The 17,946-nt window shown below is 44.4% G+C and overlaps 1 protein-coding gene across 1 annotated transcript; it reads left to right on the top strand.

Annotated features, from left to right (window-relative positions):
* The first annotated feature begins 131 nt into the window (after positions 1-131).
* Positions 132-17,946, top strand: eppk1 (epiplakin 1). The gene is made up of 3 exons (XM_053447534.1): positions 132-276; positions 3,630-3,729; positions 4,271-17,946. Exon 3 carries the CDS (start codon positions 4,278-4,280, stop codon positions 17,130-17,132), a length of 12,855 nt encoding a protein of 4,284 aa, XP_053303509.1. The 5' UTR covers positions 132-276; positions 3,630-3,729; positions 4,271-4,277; the 3' UTR covers positions 17,133-17,946.

Here is a 17,946-nt window from a genome sequence, read left to right as displayed (position 1 = left end):
CAGTCGCTCGGTCGGCCCTTATTGTTCAGCAGCACAATAGAGTTTATCTGAGGAAGTCTGGAGGAATTCCTGGCATCTCTGCCGTGGCTGGTCCGTCCCAGTGTGAGGAAAAGAGGCTGCTCCTCGGGAGGGGAGGGACTCCACAGCTGGACCCGCTGTATATCTGACAAGTGACTGGCTCCAAGGTGGAGAGAGCTCTTCAACACCTCACTACCTGCAGCCGAGTCAGACTGCCACCACCCCCCCGGTGACGAGCTGGGACTCCATCACACTCAGGTAAGAGCTGGGCTTTGTTTGTACAAATCAATAATGGGAAATGTCATCATTAATTGTGTTAGTTTTCCAAGCTCTAAAAGAAGAAAGTGATCTGTGTGATTGAGGAGAAGCTGATTCTTTCTGTGAATGTGGTTTAATGACACAAAGTAAAAACCTCATTTGAACTTATTTTCATTTGAGTGGGACGAGTCGGACCAGGAGACTCCACAGTAAAGAGAGTGACAGTGTGTGGGCTGCACCATCCGCCAACACCCCTCTGATAGAAAAGGGAAAGCAAACAGTCCCTCTGTGGATCACCTTTGACCGCGGCTGCCACAATAAACGTGTTACACACCAACTGCCTGTTTGTCACCGATGAGAGAGAGAGTATCAGAACACTGTGTGAGTCTGCAGCGGTGATCACACACGTAATTACAATCTGGCATTTTCCCCCAATTACAGCTGCGGAAACTCTTGTGCAACTCAAACGCTTCTCTGGTGCCTCATGCATTCCTGCTGTTAATGAGACGGTCTCTTGAATGCACCCCCACCCCGTGATAGAGACATGTGAGCTTAGAGCCAAGAAGAAGAGTGGGAACCTGCACCGCGGCCTCTTATCTCCTCGTTGTTCTGCAAGTTCTTGTTTTTCTCTCCGGCTCCGGGGAGGCAGCGGCGGTGGGTTTGTCAGTGTTGACAGTTTCTTGGCCGAGTTGAAGCTTCAGTTGAGAGAACACATAATTTAATCTGACAAATCTGTCCAACTCGAAATTAGATTTAAACATGTTCCCTTTTTCTTTACTCCTAGAAATCACTGTCAAACTTGTCACAGTCTACATTTTCTTAATTCCCTTTAAATTGTTGATAGAAAGGATTGAAGTCAAAGGTATTTTTAACCAATTAAATAGACGGTGTCATCAGAACCGAGGCTGCAGGGATAAGTTTAGTGATACAGGAAGTTAATTATATAGTTTTTTACGACCAGTAATTATTTGGGTTAGGGTTAAGTAAATAAATCTAACATGTTTGGGGAAGAGATCATCTCTAAGTTATGGAGACGAATTGTTTTTCACAGAACAAACAATCAGCGAAGGCAATAAAATGTGTCATTAATAGTAAAAAGAGGTGTAACTAGTTTCAATTCACATTCAGAGTGCATTCAATGTTCACTTTTTGCTTTAAGTTGTAAACTTTATAATGTGAAGCACAATATCTCTGCCATTTACCTTTACCTTACTAGATCTGGATATGTATTTGAATCTTTGGAAGTGTCTCTCCTTCAAACATGTCAGATTTTTATCATATTCGCTGAGAGAAGAAGGGAAATGCTGAAAAAAACGTCCTATTTGGCAATATTAAAGAAAGTGAAATAAATCCTGGCTCTGCACGAACACTTGGAGGGATCTTGTTTGATCACACGTGTTGTGCTAATCTGTTGGTTTTGTTTAATCCTGCAAACAAATAGGAAATGCAACCGCAGAACTGTTTGGCAGATATAACGAAGTGTTTAAATATCTGCTTCAGGGCAGGGAAGTACATCTACCAAACGTACTGACGGCAAACTGTGAAGATCAATGAGTGCTGTCTCAGTAAGCTCCCACTTGGTGGGAACGGCTCTAAGCAGCTGATTTAGAGTATTTGACTTTCACTGTGTCGTAAACTTAAAGTGAATATTCAACCTCTTTTAAATCAAACATTTACAAAGTGGGTGTTGAATTCAAACAGAGACGCAGCTGCAGCTTGTGCAGTCGGTTTTATACAAGCAGAAGTTTGTGCTACTTGGCTGATAGAGGTCGATGTCCTGACTGCTCCGTGGTGGCCTCGCCGCCGTTGCTCCGTACGCAGTGAAACACCAGTTCACAACTTATTCCTCCAGGATGATGAATGGCAGGAGAGCAGTATTTTTAATTGCATGGTGCTCACAAGCTGTTGTGAACACGGCTTTAAATACTGATTTGCATTTCACGCAGAGACGCTAATTGAGGTCATTTTTTAAAAGGATTTTCCTTCAGAAGTAGCATGTGGAGGGGAAAATAAACAGAATGGAGGCTTGCCTATGATCCACATGTCCCCTCGGAGTGGTGTTATTAAAAGAGGGAGCAGGTTCAGTAGAGTTCTCCTCCACACCCTCTTCTGTCACTCCTCCGGACCGAGGTGACATCATGTTGAAGGTAGAGCTCAGCAGGCGGGGCAGAGAGAGGCCTTTGTCTGTGTGTGTGATCACAAAGAGCTCAGACCTGAAGTAACATGTAGAATAAATAAAGTTTAGATACGTACAGTACTTTGGGTTCAAGGAACTCCCGTAGCAAAGTACAAGTACTAGTAGTAGTGGTAGATAATATAATATAAAAACCCCTTTGAAAATACTTTGAACTCTGCACTATAAATTGTGTTTGCTTTGGTATTTGTTGTTTTTACTGCGATGCCATTTCGTGTGAAAAGTTATCCATCAAATGTTTCATATCTCCGGATCTAATCTCAAATCTGTACAACCTGAGATAAAAGATATTAACAAACCATAAACAATAATAAAAAGTAATAAAATTGAGTTAGGAATTAATAAATAATAAACATTGGACATGTTTCATCATCAATCGCTAAATAATCACATAAAACGAGGATCCAAAAACATTTCACTCTCAATAAGTTGCTGGAACTATGCACATATTTGTACTTTTGGAGATGTGCCCACTTTGATCTGCTCCTCTCTGGCACCAAAGTGCTTCTTCAACATGTTTCCTACACTTGTTATGAAACATGAAGGCGTCGCCTCAAGCATTCAACACGATGAGGCTTTGGCTTTCTGCTGCGGCTGAAAAAAAAAAGAATGCTCTAACTGTTGTAGTTTCTGTTTTAGGTCAATTTCAACAGCATCATGCAAGGAAAACAATTTCATGAATTTCTGTATCACCTTCTTTAACTTTTCATACAAGTTGTGACACATTGAGCTCCATGTTTTTATGGTTACACCTTTCCACACATTTCTACTTTCTGTTTTCATTAGAAGTGCAGCCTTGAACAATGGCTGCCTGTTCATCAGGGAAACTCTTGTGTTGAGGTTAAAGGGTTAAGAAGAGAAAAGTGTTTGGAGTGTTGTTACAACACCGGGCATCTGGCTGTTCTAGTTTGTGAGCTTGTGTCACGTCGTGCCAAAGCAAATACACCAGGCTTGTAAAACAATTTCATGAACTGCCAGAGGTTCACTGCTCTTCTTCTTATTTACTTTGTTACCTGTGTGTAGAAAAGTTGATCTTATCTTGATTACGTTAAATTAACTTTGACAAATTATTTCACACATATTGGCGCTTTTCCATCATAAACCTGTTGGTGAGAAGTAGGTTTGACAAATTTACGTTTTCTTTCCTTCTCTCCATCAGGACGACATTTCAAAGTCTCTGCCTCGGACACTAAAGAGTTCCTTTGGTCTTCATCCTGGATTTTGGAGAAACCTTCCAGCGATCAGACGCAACCCAGAAGGTTTGTGTAAAATGGAAAATCGAACATGTATCATGAATACTTATTATAGGGTTAGAAGTTGGAGTTATCTGAGTTTATTATCATCAAATTGTATACATTAAAAGCTTAAGAGTTAAAACTATGAGTGAAACATAAATATTGAAAGAGACAGTTACAATCCCCAGTGCTTTTACTCTTTTACTTTAAGTGTAGGGATCAGACCAGCTGTATCGTATTGATCTGCTAAAATTAGCAAAATAAATGTCATTAAAGTAAAATAAACCATATGTTCTTATCCACACTTATCCTCTGCTGCATAAACTATATTTCAATATAATATCAATATGAAATTGTACTGTTTACACACTCCTATCGGTGGTGGTAAAACTATTTAAAAATGTTACATCTATATTTCCATGCAGTTCTTCCCCAATCTCCCAACAGGTTTTAAACAACACCTTTCTAAAACAAACACATATTGTAGTGTAATGATAATTTTAGACAATGCATTCAATATTCAATCCCATGTAAACAACAGTCTCTATGTTGTACAATTCTTTAGGGTCAAGATGGAAAATCAAGACATTAAGCAAAATGGCCACACAGAAGTCCACAGTCCTGTGGCTGGTATTTTTCTGGAGAAGACAAAGGAGAAAATTACCATATATCAAGCCATGAAAAAGCGTCTGCTCAAACCAGGGACAGCGCTGGCCCTGCTGGAAGCACAAGCTGCCACCGTGGGCATCATAGACCCGGTAAACAATAGAATACTTCCTGTTGCAGAGGCTGTTAAAGAGGGAATAGTTGGACCGGAGATGAAAGATAAACTCCTCACAGCAGAGAAAGCGATCAGTGGCTATGTAGACCCCTACACCAACCAAATTATATCTGTGTTCCAAGCTATGCAAAAAGATTTGGTCCCGAGAGATAACGGATTGCGGCTGCTGGAGGCACAGATCGCCACACAAGGCCTGATCGACCCCATTGAGAAAACAAGTCTCTCAGTTGAATCTGCAATTCAGAGAGGCTACTATGAGAAAGGGTTGCTCAATGACCAGATGTCAGAGCTCAAAGTTTTCTACAATCCAAGCTCACAGGAAACTGTCAGTTACCAAAACCTTGTGGAGAAATGCACGGTGGAGCCCGACACTGGCCTGCTGCTCCTCCCGGTCTGCATCACATTCAAAGGCCTTCGACGAGGCATTTCCTCCACCGAACTCTTTGAATCAAAGATCATTGACCGAGAAACATTTGATGACCTGCGACAGGGAAAGACCACGACACAGGATGTGCTGTTGATGGAAACAGTGAAAGAATACCTGGAGGGCAAAGGCAGCATTGCGGGAATTGCTTTGCTCTCGTCAAATCAGAGAATGAGCATTTATGAGGCCATGAAAAAAAGAATCCTGATGCCAGGGACGGCACTGGTTCTACTGGAGGCACAAGCTGCAACTGGGTTCATGATCGACCCAGTAGAAAATAAGAAGTTCACCGTGGATGAAGCCGTCAAGATCAAACTCTTTGGCCCAGAATATCATGCAAAACTGCGTTCTGCTGAGAGAGCAGTCACTGGATACAAAGATCCATACACAGGTGAAACCATCTCTCTGTTCCAAGCCCTGTCCAAAGACCTCATCGTTCGGGAGCATGGGATTCGTCTACTTGAGGCGCAGATTGCGACAGGTGGAATAATAGACCCCATCCACAGCCACAGACTTCCCACAGACGTGGCCTTCAAGAGAGGTTTCTTCAACGAAGAGATGAATTCCATACTCAAGGATTCAGGGGATGACACCAAAGGGTTTTTCGACCCAAACACGGAAGATAATCTTTCCTACCTTCAGCTGATGGAAAGATGCGTCACGGATCCTGTCACTGGACTGTGCCTCCTCCCGCTCGTTGAGAAGTCAGACAGGCTGAATTATCACTTCATTGACCACAAAACTAAAATGACCTTGAAAGAAGTGAAGGTGAAAGTGACATGTGGCAAGTACATGGGAATGACAGTGTCTCTATGGGAGCTGCTGATGTCCGAGTACTTTGACGAAGAGCAGAGGACCAGCATCTGTCAGAAGTACAGAGAGGGGACGCTCAACATCCAGACAATCATCACAACAGTTCTGGAAGTGATAGAGAAGTCTGTGAGAACAACTAAAGTCGTCTTTGAAGGCATCAGAGAGACAGTCACGGCCAAACAGCTCCTGGAGGCAGACATCATAAGTGAAGAGGTCATGGAGGATCTGAAAAAGGGAAAAAAGTCAGTGAAAGACATGATGGAAGATGAAAACGTAAATATGTACCTACAGGGGAAAGACAGTATTGCAGGTATTCTGCTTCCGAATTCTCAGATCATGACCATCTACCAAGCCAGAAGGAAAGGCAAGCTGATGCCGGGAACTGCCCTGATTCTGCTGGAGGCCCAGGCAGCAACAGGGTTTGTGATCGACCCGATTGGAAACAGAAAGTTTTCAGTGGCTGATGCTGTCAAAGCAAAGATTGTTGGGCCTGATATATCTCAAAAGCTGCTGTCAGCAGAGAGAGCAGTCACTGGGTACAAAGACCCATATACTGGGAAAATAATCTCTTTGTTCCAAGCAATGCAAAAAGATCTCATCGTAAGGGACCATGGAATTCGTCTCCTTGAAGCCCAGATTGCAACTGGTGGGATCATTGACCCAGTGAACAGCCATCGCATTCCTGTCCACATGGCCTACAAGAGGGAGTACTTCAACGAGGAGATGAATCAGATCCTTAGTGATCCAAGTGATGACACCAAAGGATTTTTCGACCCTAATACCCAGGAGAACCTGACCTACTTGCAGCTCATAGCCAGATGTGTCAAGGATCCCAGTACAGGTCTGTGTCTCCTGCCACTCAAAGGCAAAAGTAACAAAATCAACATTGACGCTAATCTTCGAGAAACATTCAAAACAACAGTTACCGTTCAGTACGGCAGGTTCAAGGGAAAGCACACGACACTGTGGGATCTCATCAATTCTGAGTATCTGTCTGAGGACCAGCGGCAGGAGTTCTTCAAGCTCTTCAAGTCAAGGAAAATCACAATCGAGCAACTTACTGTGACCATTTTGGAGATAATTGAAAATAAGGAGATCAAAAAGCAAGCAGGGCTGAAATTTCAAAGTCTCAGAGGAGAGGTCTCTGTGGTGGATCTTTTGGAGCTTGAAATTTTGACCGAACAAACATACAACAGCTTGCTCCATGGACAGCTGACGAGCAGGGATGTGATGGAAATGGACAGCGTGAGAGAATACCTGCAAGGGAAAAGCTGCGTAGCCGGGGTGATACTGCAACCCTCCAACAGGAAGTTAAGTATCCATGAGGCACAGAGGCTCGGTATCCTCACGCCTGGCACTGCCCTTTGCCTCCTTGAAGCACAAGCAGCCACAGGGTTCATCGTTGATCCACAGAAAAACCAGAAGCTTACAGTTGTACAAGCTCTCAGAGAAAAGGTAATTGGGCCACACGTGTATGAGAAACTTCTGTCTGCAGAGAAGGCAGTCACCGGCTACACAGATCCATACACTGGTCAGAAGATCTCACTTTTCCAAGCTTTGCAAAAGGATTTAATTATCAAGGAGCATGGCATCCGTTTACTTGAGGCCCAGATTGCTACAGGTGGAGTCATTGATCCCTTGAAGTGTCTACATCTCCCCCTGGAGGTCGCCTACAGAAAAGGATATTTTAATGCAGAACTTAATCAAATCCTGACGGATCCGAGTGATGACACAAAAGGCTTTTTTCACCCGCAGACACAAGAAAATCTGACATACATGGAGATGCTGGGCAGATGCATTAAAGATGAGGAAACAGGACTGTTTCTATTGACGCTGAGTGACACACCAAAAGCTACAGGAACAAAGACAAAAATGTTTACTGACACAGAGATAAAGCAAGAATTTGAAAAGACAGCCGTGAAAATATCGTCAGGACGCTACGCAGGGAAATCCGTTTTTCTTTGGGACCTGATTCACTCTCAGTACTTCACTGAGGAACAGCGGCTTGAATTCATTGAAAAATACAGATCAAAGAAGATCACCACACAAACCATAATCACAGTAGTGGTTTCCACCATTGAAAAACTGGAGAAGAGTAAAACTCCCAAGATGGTAATGGGCCTCAGAAAGCTTGTCTCCGCACAACAGCTTCTGAATTCAGAAATCATCAATGCAGCTACATTCAAACAAGTGAAAGAGAGCGAACTCGCTTTTGAGGCAGTGAGCCAACGTAAATCTGTGAGCGGATACCTCAAGGGAACCGGGAGCATTGCCGGAATCAAGGTCCTTCCCTCCCAGAAAGTAATGAGCATATATGAAGCAAAAACAAAGGATCTCCTGACACCTGGCATTGCACTTCTTCTGCTTGAAGCGCAGGCTGCCACAGGATGGATGATTGATCCGATCAAAAACAAGTTCTACTCTGTGGATGAGGCAGCAAGAGAGAGAGTAATTGGACCGGATGTGCACGAGCACCTTCTGTCAGCTGAGCGAGCTGTCACCGGCTACAAAGATCCGTACACAGATGCAACCATATCACTGTTTGAAGCTGTGAATGAAGAGCTGATTCAAAGAAATGATGGCATTCGTCTTCTTGAGGCACAGATGGCGACTGGAGGAATCATTGACCCAAATCTAAGTCACAGGCTTCCTGTTCACGTTGCTATTAAAAGGGGAAATCTTGATGAAAAGACCAGCAACATTCTACTGAACCCCACTGATGATGCAAAGGGATTCTTTGACCCAACTACGAAAGAAAAGGTCTCTTACCGTCAGCTGATAAGTCGATGTGAGGCGGATCCAGAAAGTGGGCTACTTCTCCTACCCCTGTCTGAAGAGAAACCTCTGGTGTTCCACACAGATGAACAGATTGAGCTCAAGTTGAAAAGCACAACTATTACCATGAATGCAGGAAAGTACAAGAACAAAGAGGTGACATTGTGGGAAGTGTTGGTCTCTGAATACATATCGGAACAAAAGAGGAAGCAGCTGATACAACAGTTCAAGACGGGAGCCCTGAAAATAGACAACATCACTGAAATACTCACAGTAATCATTACAGAGGTATCGTCCAAAGAAAAGAAGTTTAAAGGTCTAAGAAAGCAGGTCTCTGCCAGCGAGTTGTTTGAGTCCAAAATAATCTCAAAGGAGCTTTTCACTCAGATCATACAAGGTGAGGTAACAGAGGAGAATGTCAGTAAAATGGAATCAATTCAAAAGTACCTTGGAGCTACAAACTGTATAGCAGGTGTCAGAGTTGAATCTACGAAGAAAGTTATAAGCGTTTACGAAGCAAAAACAAGAGGTTTGCTGCCCCCTGGCACGTCTCTGATTCTGTTGGAAGCACAAGCAGCAACTGGCTTTGTTATTGACCCAGTGAACAACAAGAAACTTTCAGTAGACGAAGCTGTAGCACAAGCAGTGGTTGGCAGTGAGTGGAAAAAAAAACTGCTCTCAGCAGAAAGAGCCGTCACAGGATACAAAGATCCCTACACTGGAGACATCATCTCTTTGTTCCAGGCCTTGCAGAAAGATCTCATCGTGAAAGATCATGGAATTCGTCTTCTTGAAGCACAAATTGCCACAGGAGGCATCATTGACCCCGTCCACAGTCACAGAGTGCCTGTACAGGTGGCATACCAGAGAGGTTACTTTGATGAAGAGATGAACCAGATTCTGTCTGATCCTGATGATGACACCAAGGGCTTCTTTGACCCCAACACCCATGAGAACCTCACCTATCTACAGCTGATGGAGAGATGTGTCACCGATCCCATCACAGGCCTGAACTTACTGGTCGTTGTGAAGAAAGGAGAGTTTTATTTCTTTGTTGATGAGGCTACAAAGATCATTCTGAAATCTACAACAACAACCAGAGCAGGAGGGAAATACCAAGGAACGACTGTGTCTCTGTGGGATCTGCTTTTCTCCAAATACATCACTGAGGAGAGGAGGAGAGAGGTTGTGCAACAATACAAGTCTGGATCAATCTCAATTGAACGCTTTATGGAAATCATCCTGACCATCATCACACAACAGACAACAAGAACAACAACCTCGTCTTCAACAACTGTCACATGCCAACCGCCAGAAACCAAAGTGGAGAGCAGCAGCACAACAAAAACTACCATGACCACGACCACAATCACAGAGTCAAGTCAACTTCCCACGTTCCATGGAATCAGGAAGGATGTCACTGCTAATGAGCTGCTTGAATCCCAAATCATCACTGAGGACCTCTACAAAAGTCTTAAGACTGGAACCATCACAGTGACAGAAATCACTGAAATGGACTCAGTGCGTAAGTACCTCGAGGGAACCAACAGCATCGCAGGAGTGTACCTGCAGTCCACCAAGGAGACACTTAGTATCTATGAAGCTAAACAACGAGGCCTGCTGACCCCTGGAACTTCTCTGGTTCTGCTGGAGGCCCAAGCTGCCACTGGTTTTGTTATCGACCCAGTGAACAATAAGAAACTCTCAGTAGACAAAGCTGTAGACCTAAAAGTGGTTGGCAGTGAGTGGGGGAAAAAACTGCTATCAGCAGAAAGAGCTGTCACAGGATACAAAGATCCCTACACTGGAGACATCATCTCTTTGTTCCAGGCCTTGAAGAAAGATCTCATCGTGAAAGATCATGGAATTCGTCTCCTTGAAGCACAAATTGCCACAGGAGGCATCATTGACCCCGTCCACAGTCACAGAGTGCCTGTACAGGTGGCATACCAGAGAGGTTACTTTGATGAAGAGATGAACCAGATTCTGTCTGATCCTGATGATGACACCAAGGGCTTCTTTGACCCCAACACCCATGAGAACCTCACCTATCTCCAGCTGGTGGAGAGATGTGTCACCGATCCCATCACAGGCCTGAGTTTACTGGTCATCGTGAAGAAAGGAGAGTTTTATTTCTTTGTCGATGAGGCTACAAAGCTCATTCTGAAATCTACAACAACAACCAGAGCAGGAGGGAAATACCAAGGAAAGACTGTGTCTCTGTGGGATCTGCTTTTCTCCAAATACATCACTGAGGAGAGGAGGAGAGAGCTTGTGCAACAATACAAGTCTGGATCAATATCACTTGAACGCTTTATGGAAATCATCCTGACCATCATCACACAACAGACAACAACAACAACCTCATCTTCAGTAACTGTCACATGCCAACCTCCAGAAACCAAAGTGGACAGCAGCAGCACAACAAAAACTACCATGACCACGACCACAATCACAGAGTCAAGTCAACTTCCCACGTTCCATGGAATCAGGAAGGATGTCACTGCTAATGAGCTGCTTGAATCCCAAATCATCACTGAGGACCTCTACAAAAGTCTTAAGACTGGAACCATCACAGTGACAGAAATCACGGAAATGGACTCAGTGCGTAAGTACCTCGAGGGAACCAACAGCATCGCAGGAGTGTACCTGCAGTCCACCAAGGAGACACTGAGTATCTATGAAGCTAAACAACGAGGCCTGCTGACCCCTGGAACTTCTCTGGTTCTCTTGGAGGCCCAAGCTGCCACTGGTTTTGTTATAGACCCAGTGAACAACAAGAAACTCTCAGTGGACCAAGCTGTAAACCAAAAAGTGGTTGGCAGTGAGTGGGGGAAAAAACTGCTCTCGGCAGAAAGAGCCGTCACAGGATACAAAGATCCCTACACTGGAGACATCATCTCTTTGTTCCAGGCCTTGAAGAAAGACCTCATCGTGAAAGATCATGGAATTCGTCTCCTTGAAGCACAAATTGCCACAGGAGGCATCATTGACCCCGTCCACAGTCACAGAGTGCCTGTACAGGTGGCATACCAGAGAGGTTACTTTGATGAAGAGATGAACCAGATTCTGTCTGATCCTGATGATGACACCAAGGGCTTCTTTGACCCCAACACCCATGAGAACCTCACCTATCTCCAGCTGGTGGAGAGATGTGTCACCGATCCCATCACAGGCCTGAGTTTACTGGTCATCGTGCAGAAAGGAGAGTTTTATTTCTTTGTCGATGAGGCTACAAAGCTCATTCTGAAATCTACAACAACAACCAGAGCAGGAGGGAAATACCAAGGAAAGACTGTGTCTCTGTGGGATCTGCTTTTCTCCAAATACATCACTGAGGAGAGGAGGAGAGAGCTTGTGCAACAATACAAGTCTGGATCAATCTCACTTGAACGCTTTATGGAAATCATCCTGACCATCATCACACAACAGACAACAACAACAACAACCTCATCTTCAGTAACTGTCACATGCCAACCTCCAGAAACCAAAGTGGACAGCAGCAGCACAACAAAAACTACCATGACCACGACCACAATCACAGAGTCAAGTCAACTTCCCACGTTCCATGGAATCAGGAAGGATGTCACTGCTAATGAGCTGCTTGAATCCCAAATCATCACTGAGGACCTCTACAAAAGTCTTAAGACTGGAACCATCACAGTGACAGAAATCACGGAAATGGACTCAGTGCGTAAGTACCTCGAGGGAACCAACAGCATCGCAGGAGTGTACCTGCAGTCCACCAAGGAGACACTGAGTATCTATGAAGCTAAACAACGAGGCCTGCTGACCCCTGGAACTTCTCTGGTTCTCTTGGAGGCCCAAGCTGCCACTGGTTTTGTTATAGACCCAGTGAACAACAAGAAACTCTCAGTGGACCAAGCTGTAAACCAAAAAGTGGTTGGCAGTGAGTGGGGGAAAAAACTGCTATCAGCAGAAAGAGCTGTCACAGGATACAAAGATCCCTACACTGGAGACATCATCTCTTTGTTCCAGGCCTTGAAGAAAGATCTCATCGTGAAAGATCATGGAATTCGTCTCCTTGAAGCACAAATTGCCACAGGAGGCATCATTGACCCCGTCCACAGTCACAGAGTGCCTGTACAGGTGGCATACCAGAGAGGTTACTTTGATGAAGAGATGAACCAGATTCTGTCTGATCCTGATGATGACACCAAGGGCTTCTTTGACCCCAACACCCATGAGAACCTCACCTATCTCCAGCTGGTGGAGAGATGTGTCACCGATCCCATCACAGGCCTGAGTTTACTGGTCATCGTGCAGAAAGGAGAGTTTTATTTCTTTGTCGATGAGGCTACAAAGCTCATTCTGAAATCTACAACAACAACCAGAGCAGGAGGGAAATACCAAGGAAAGACTGTGTCTCTGTGGGATCTGCTTTTCTCCAAATACATCACTGAGGAGAGGAGGAGAGAGCTTGTGCAACAATACAAGTCTGGATCAATCTCACTTGAACGCTTTATGGAAATCATCCTGACCATCATCACACAACAGACAACAACAACAACAACCTCATCTTCAGTAACTGTCACATGCCAACCTCCAGAAACCAAAGTGGACAGCAGCAGCACAACAAAAACTACCATGACCACGACCACAATCACAGAGTCAAGTCAACTTCCCACGTTCCATGGAATCAGGAAGGATGTCACTGCTAATGAGCTGCTTGAATCCCAAATCATCACTGAGGACCTCTACAAAAGTCTTAAGACTGGAACCATCACAGTGACAGAAATCACGGAAATGGACTCAGTGCGTAAGTACCTCGAGGGAACCAACAGCATCGCAGGAGTGTACCTGCAGTCCACCAAGGAGACACTGAGTATCTATGAAGCTAAACAACGAGGCCTGCTGACCCCTGGAACTTCTCTGGTTCTCTTGGAGGCCCAAGCTGCCACTGGTTTTGTTATAGACCCAGTGAACAACAAGAAACTCTCAGTGGACCAAGCTGTAAACCAAAAAGTGGTTGGCAGTGAGTGGGGGAAAAAACTGCTATCAGCAGAAAGAGCTGTCACAGGATACAAAGATCCCTACACTGGAGACATCATCTCTTTGTTCCAGGCCTTGAAGAAAGATCTCATCGTGAAAGATCATGGAATTCGTCTCCTTGAAGCACAAATTGCCACAGGAGGCATCATTGACCCCGTCCACAGTCACAGAGTGCCTGTACAGGTGGCATACCAGAGAGGTTACTTTGATGAAGAGATGAACCAGATTCTGTCTGATCCTGATGATGACACCAAGGGCTTCTTTGACCCCAACACCCATGAGAACCTCACCTATCTCCAGCTGGTGGAGAGATGTGTCACCGATCCCATCACAGGCCTGAGTTTACTGGTCATCGTGAAGAAAGGAGAGTTTTATTTCTTTGTCGATGAGGCTACAAAGCTCATTCTGAAATCTACAACAACAACCAGAGCAGGAGGGAAATACCAAGGAAAGACTGTGTCTCTGTGGGATCTGCTTTTCTCCAAATACATCACTGAGGAGAGGAGGAGAGAGCTTGTGCAACAATACAAGTCTGGATCAATCTCACTTGAACGCTTTATGGAAATCATCCTGACCATCATCACACAACAGACAACAACAACAACAACCTCATCTTCAGCAACTGTCACATGCCAACCTCCAGAAACCAAAGTGGACAGCAGCAGCACAACAAAAACTACCATGACCACGACCACAATCACAGAGTCAAGTCAACTTCCCACGTTCCATGGAATCAGGAAGGATGTCACTGCTAATGAGCTGCTTGAATCCCAAATCATCACTGAGGACCTCTACAAAAGTCTTAAGACTGGAACCATCACAGTGACAGAAATCACTGAAATGGACTCAGTGCGTAAGTACCTCGAGGGAACCAACAGCATCGCAGGAGTGTACCTGCAGTCCACCAAGGAGACACTGAGTATCTATGAAGCTAAACAACGAGGCCTGCTGACCCCTGGAACTTCTCTGGTTCTGCTGGAGGCCCAAGCTGCCACTGGTTTTGTTATCGACCCAGTGAACAATAAGAAACTCTCAGTAGACAAAGCTGTAGACCTAAAAGTGGTTGGCAGTGAGTGGGGGAAAAAACTGCTATCTGCAGAAAGAGCTGTCACAGGATACAAAGATCCCTACACTGGAGACATCATCTCTTTGTTCCAGGCCTTGAAGAAAGATCTCATCGTGAAAGATCATGGAATTCGTCTCCTTGAAGCACAAATTGCCACAGGAGGCATCATTGACCCCGTCCACAGTCACAGAGTGCCTGTACAGGTGGCATACCAGAGAGGTTACTTTGATGAAGAGATGAACCAGATTCTGTCTGATCCTGATGATGACACCAAGGGCTTCTTTGACCCCAACACCCATGAGAACCTCACCTATCTCCAGCTGGTGGAGAGATGTGTCACCGATCCCATCACAGGCCTGAGTTTACTGGTCATCGTGCAGAAAGGAGAGTTTTATTTCTTTGTCGATGAGGCTACAAAGCTCATTCTGAAATCTACAACAACAACCAGAGCAGGAGGGAAATACCAAGGAAAGACTGTGTCTCTGTGGGATCTGCTTTTCTCCAAATACATCACTGAGGAGAGGAGGAGAGAGCTTGTGCAACAATACAAGTCTGGATCAATCTCACTTGAACGCTTTATGGAAATCATCCTGACCATCATCACACAACAGACAACAACAACAACAACCTCATCTTCAGTAACTGTCACATGCCAACCTCCAGAAACCAAAGTGGACAGCAGCAGCACAACAAAAACTACCATGACCACGACCACAATCACAGAGTCAAGTCAACTTCCCACGTTCCATGGAATCAGGAAGGATGTCACTGCTAATGAGCTGCTTGAATCCCAAATCATCACTGAGGACCTCTACAAAAGTCTTAAGACTGGAACCATCACAGTGACAGAAATCACGGAAATGGACTCAGTGCGTAAGTACCTCGAGGGAACCAACAGCATCGCAGGAGTGTACCTGCAGTCCACCAAGGAGACACTGAGTATCTATGAAGCTAAACAACGAGGCCTGCTGACCCCTGGAACTTCTCTGGTTCTCTTGGAGGCCCAAGCTGCCACTGGTTTTGTTATAGACCCAGTGAACAACAAGAAACTCTCAGTGGACCAAGCTGTAAACCAAAAAGTGGTTGGCAGTGAGTGGGGGAAAAAACTGCTATCAGCAGAAAGAGCTGTCACAGGATACAAAGATCCCTACACTGGAGACATCATCTCTTTGTTCCAGGCCTTGAAGAAAGATCTCATCGTGAAAGATCATGGAATTCGTCTCCTTGAAGCACAAATTGCCACAGGAGGCATCATTGACCCCGTCCACAGTCACAGAGTGCCTGTACAGGTGGCATACCAGAGAGGTTACTTTGATGAAGAGATGAACCAGATTCTGTCTGATCCTGATGATGACACCAAGGGCTTCTTTGACCCCAACACCCATGAGAACCTCACCTATCTCCAGCTGGTGGAGAGATGTGTCACCGATCCCATCAAAGGCCTGAGTTTACTGGTCATCGTGCAGAAAGGAGAGTTTTATTTCTTTGTCGATGAGGCTACAAAGCTCATTCTGAAATCTACAACAACAACCAGAGCAGGAGGGAAATACCAAGGAAAGACTGTGTCTCTGTGGGATCTGCTTTTCTCCAAATACATCACTGAGGAGAGGAGGAGAGAGCTTGTGCAACAATACAAGTCTGGATCAATCTCACTTGAACGCTTTATGGAAATCATCCTGACCATCATCACACAACAGACAACAACAACAACAACCTCATCTTCAGTAACTGTCACATGCCAACCTCCAGAAACCAAAGTGGACAGCAGCAGCACAACAAAAACTACCATGACCACGACCACAATCACAGAGTCAAGTCAACTTCCCACGTTCCATGGAATCAGGAAGGATGTCACTGCTAATGAGCTGCTTGAATCCCAAATCATCACTGAGGACCTCTACAAAAGTCTTAAGACTGGAACCATCACAGTGACAGAAATCACGGAAATGGACTCAGTGCGTAAGTACCTCGAGGGAACCAACAGCATCGCAGGAGTGTACCTGCAGTCCACCAAGGAGACACTGAGTATCTATGAAGCTAAACAACGAGGCCTGCTGACCCCTGGAACTTCTCTGGTTCTGCTGGAGGCCCAAGCTGCCACTGGTTTTGTTATCGACCCAGTGAACAATAAGAAACTCTCAGTAGACAAAGCTGTAGACCTAAAAGTGGTTGGCAGTGAGTGGGGGAAAAAACTGCTATCAGCAGAAAGAGCTGTCACAGGATACAAAGATCCCTACACTGGAGACATCATCTCTTTGTTCCAGGCCTTGAAGAAAGATCTCATCGTGAAAGATCATGGAATTCGTCTCCTTGAAGCACAAATTGCCACAGGAGGCATCATTGACCCCGTCCACAGTCACAGAGTGCCTGTACAGGTGGCATACCAGAGAGGTTACTTTGATGAAGAGATGAACCAGATTCTGTCTGATCCTGATGATGACACCAAGGGCTTCTTTGACCCCAACACCCATGAGAACCTCACCTATCTCCAGCTGGTGGAGAGATGTGTCACCGATCCCATCACAGGCCTCAGTTTACTGTCCTTGTGCAAGTGAAGGAGAGAAAACCAGTAACTTTTTTTGTTTGGATATCGGAGCAAATCGTAATTATTTCACTTTGCTGTTAGTGCTGTTTGGATAATAGTAAGAAATACATTTCAGTGTATGTCTTTTAAGTCTTTAGTTATTGTTTAGTTTATGACTTCCCTACTGTAAAAAAAACTGTATGAATACTGTTGTGCTGAAAACCTTTCTTGGTTTGAAAATAGAGAAAGAAATGGAATTTAATCATTTGTCTATAATATCATAGGAATATGATGAGTACTATTTTACCTTTGAGGCAGCATTCACAAAACCAGGGCTGTGATACTGACTCCAAATTGGATTTTTCGCCTCTATTAAACCAACCTGGGATAATCTGATACCAATAGACATTGAATCTCTCACAACGTGTAGGAACTAGATTCTACCAATTGATTGTTTTAAAAGTTTTTGTTACACCTGTGTTAAAAAGCTCCTCTAAAGTGTTGATGAACATTGAAAAGTTGTGGCCTTGATATTTTTTGGTTTTCAATTTGATCTCCTTTGACCAAACACAAGTTGCAGTAACTGTGCGAACAAACTGTGACAAGACTATGATACTTTTTCTTTTCCCTGTTTTATATTTGTGGGAACAGTGTACTTGAGAATTTTTACAATGAGAATGTTTTACAGTAAGTGGACAAAAATGTTGTTTTTCTTTGGTAAGTGAAAATATGATAACACTAAACTCAGTTTCTCTGAGGCTGCACTGACTTGCAAGCTTTTTCAAGACTCTTATTATTGTAAAAAAAACTTGACTGTGTGGCCCAATAAATGAGATTCAAGTACA

The sequence above is a fragment of the Pleuronectes platessa genome, chromosome 18, assembly GCF_947347685.1.
Source record: "Pleuronectes platessa chromosome 18, fPlePla1.1, whole genome shotgun sequence".
NCBI lineage: Eukaryota > Metazoa > Chordata > Actinopteri > Pleuronectiformes > Pleuronectidae > Pleuronectes > Pleuronectes platessa.
This window is presented reverse-complemented; position numbering and strand designations above follow the sequence as displayed.

Bases quoted from the DNA above. Each gene is read 5' to 3' on its own strand.
- eppk1 (XM_053447534.1), top strand. From the start codon at position 4,278: ATGGAAAATCAAGACATTAAGCAAAATGGCCACACAGAAGTCCACAGT.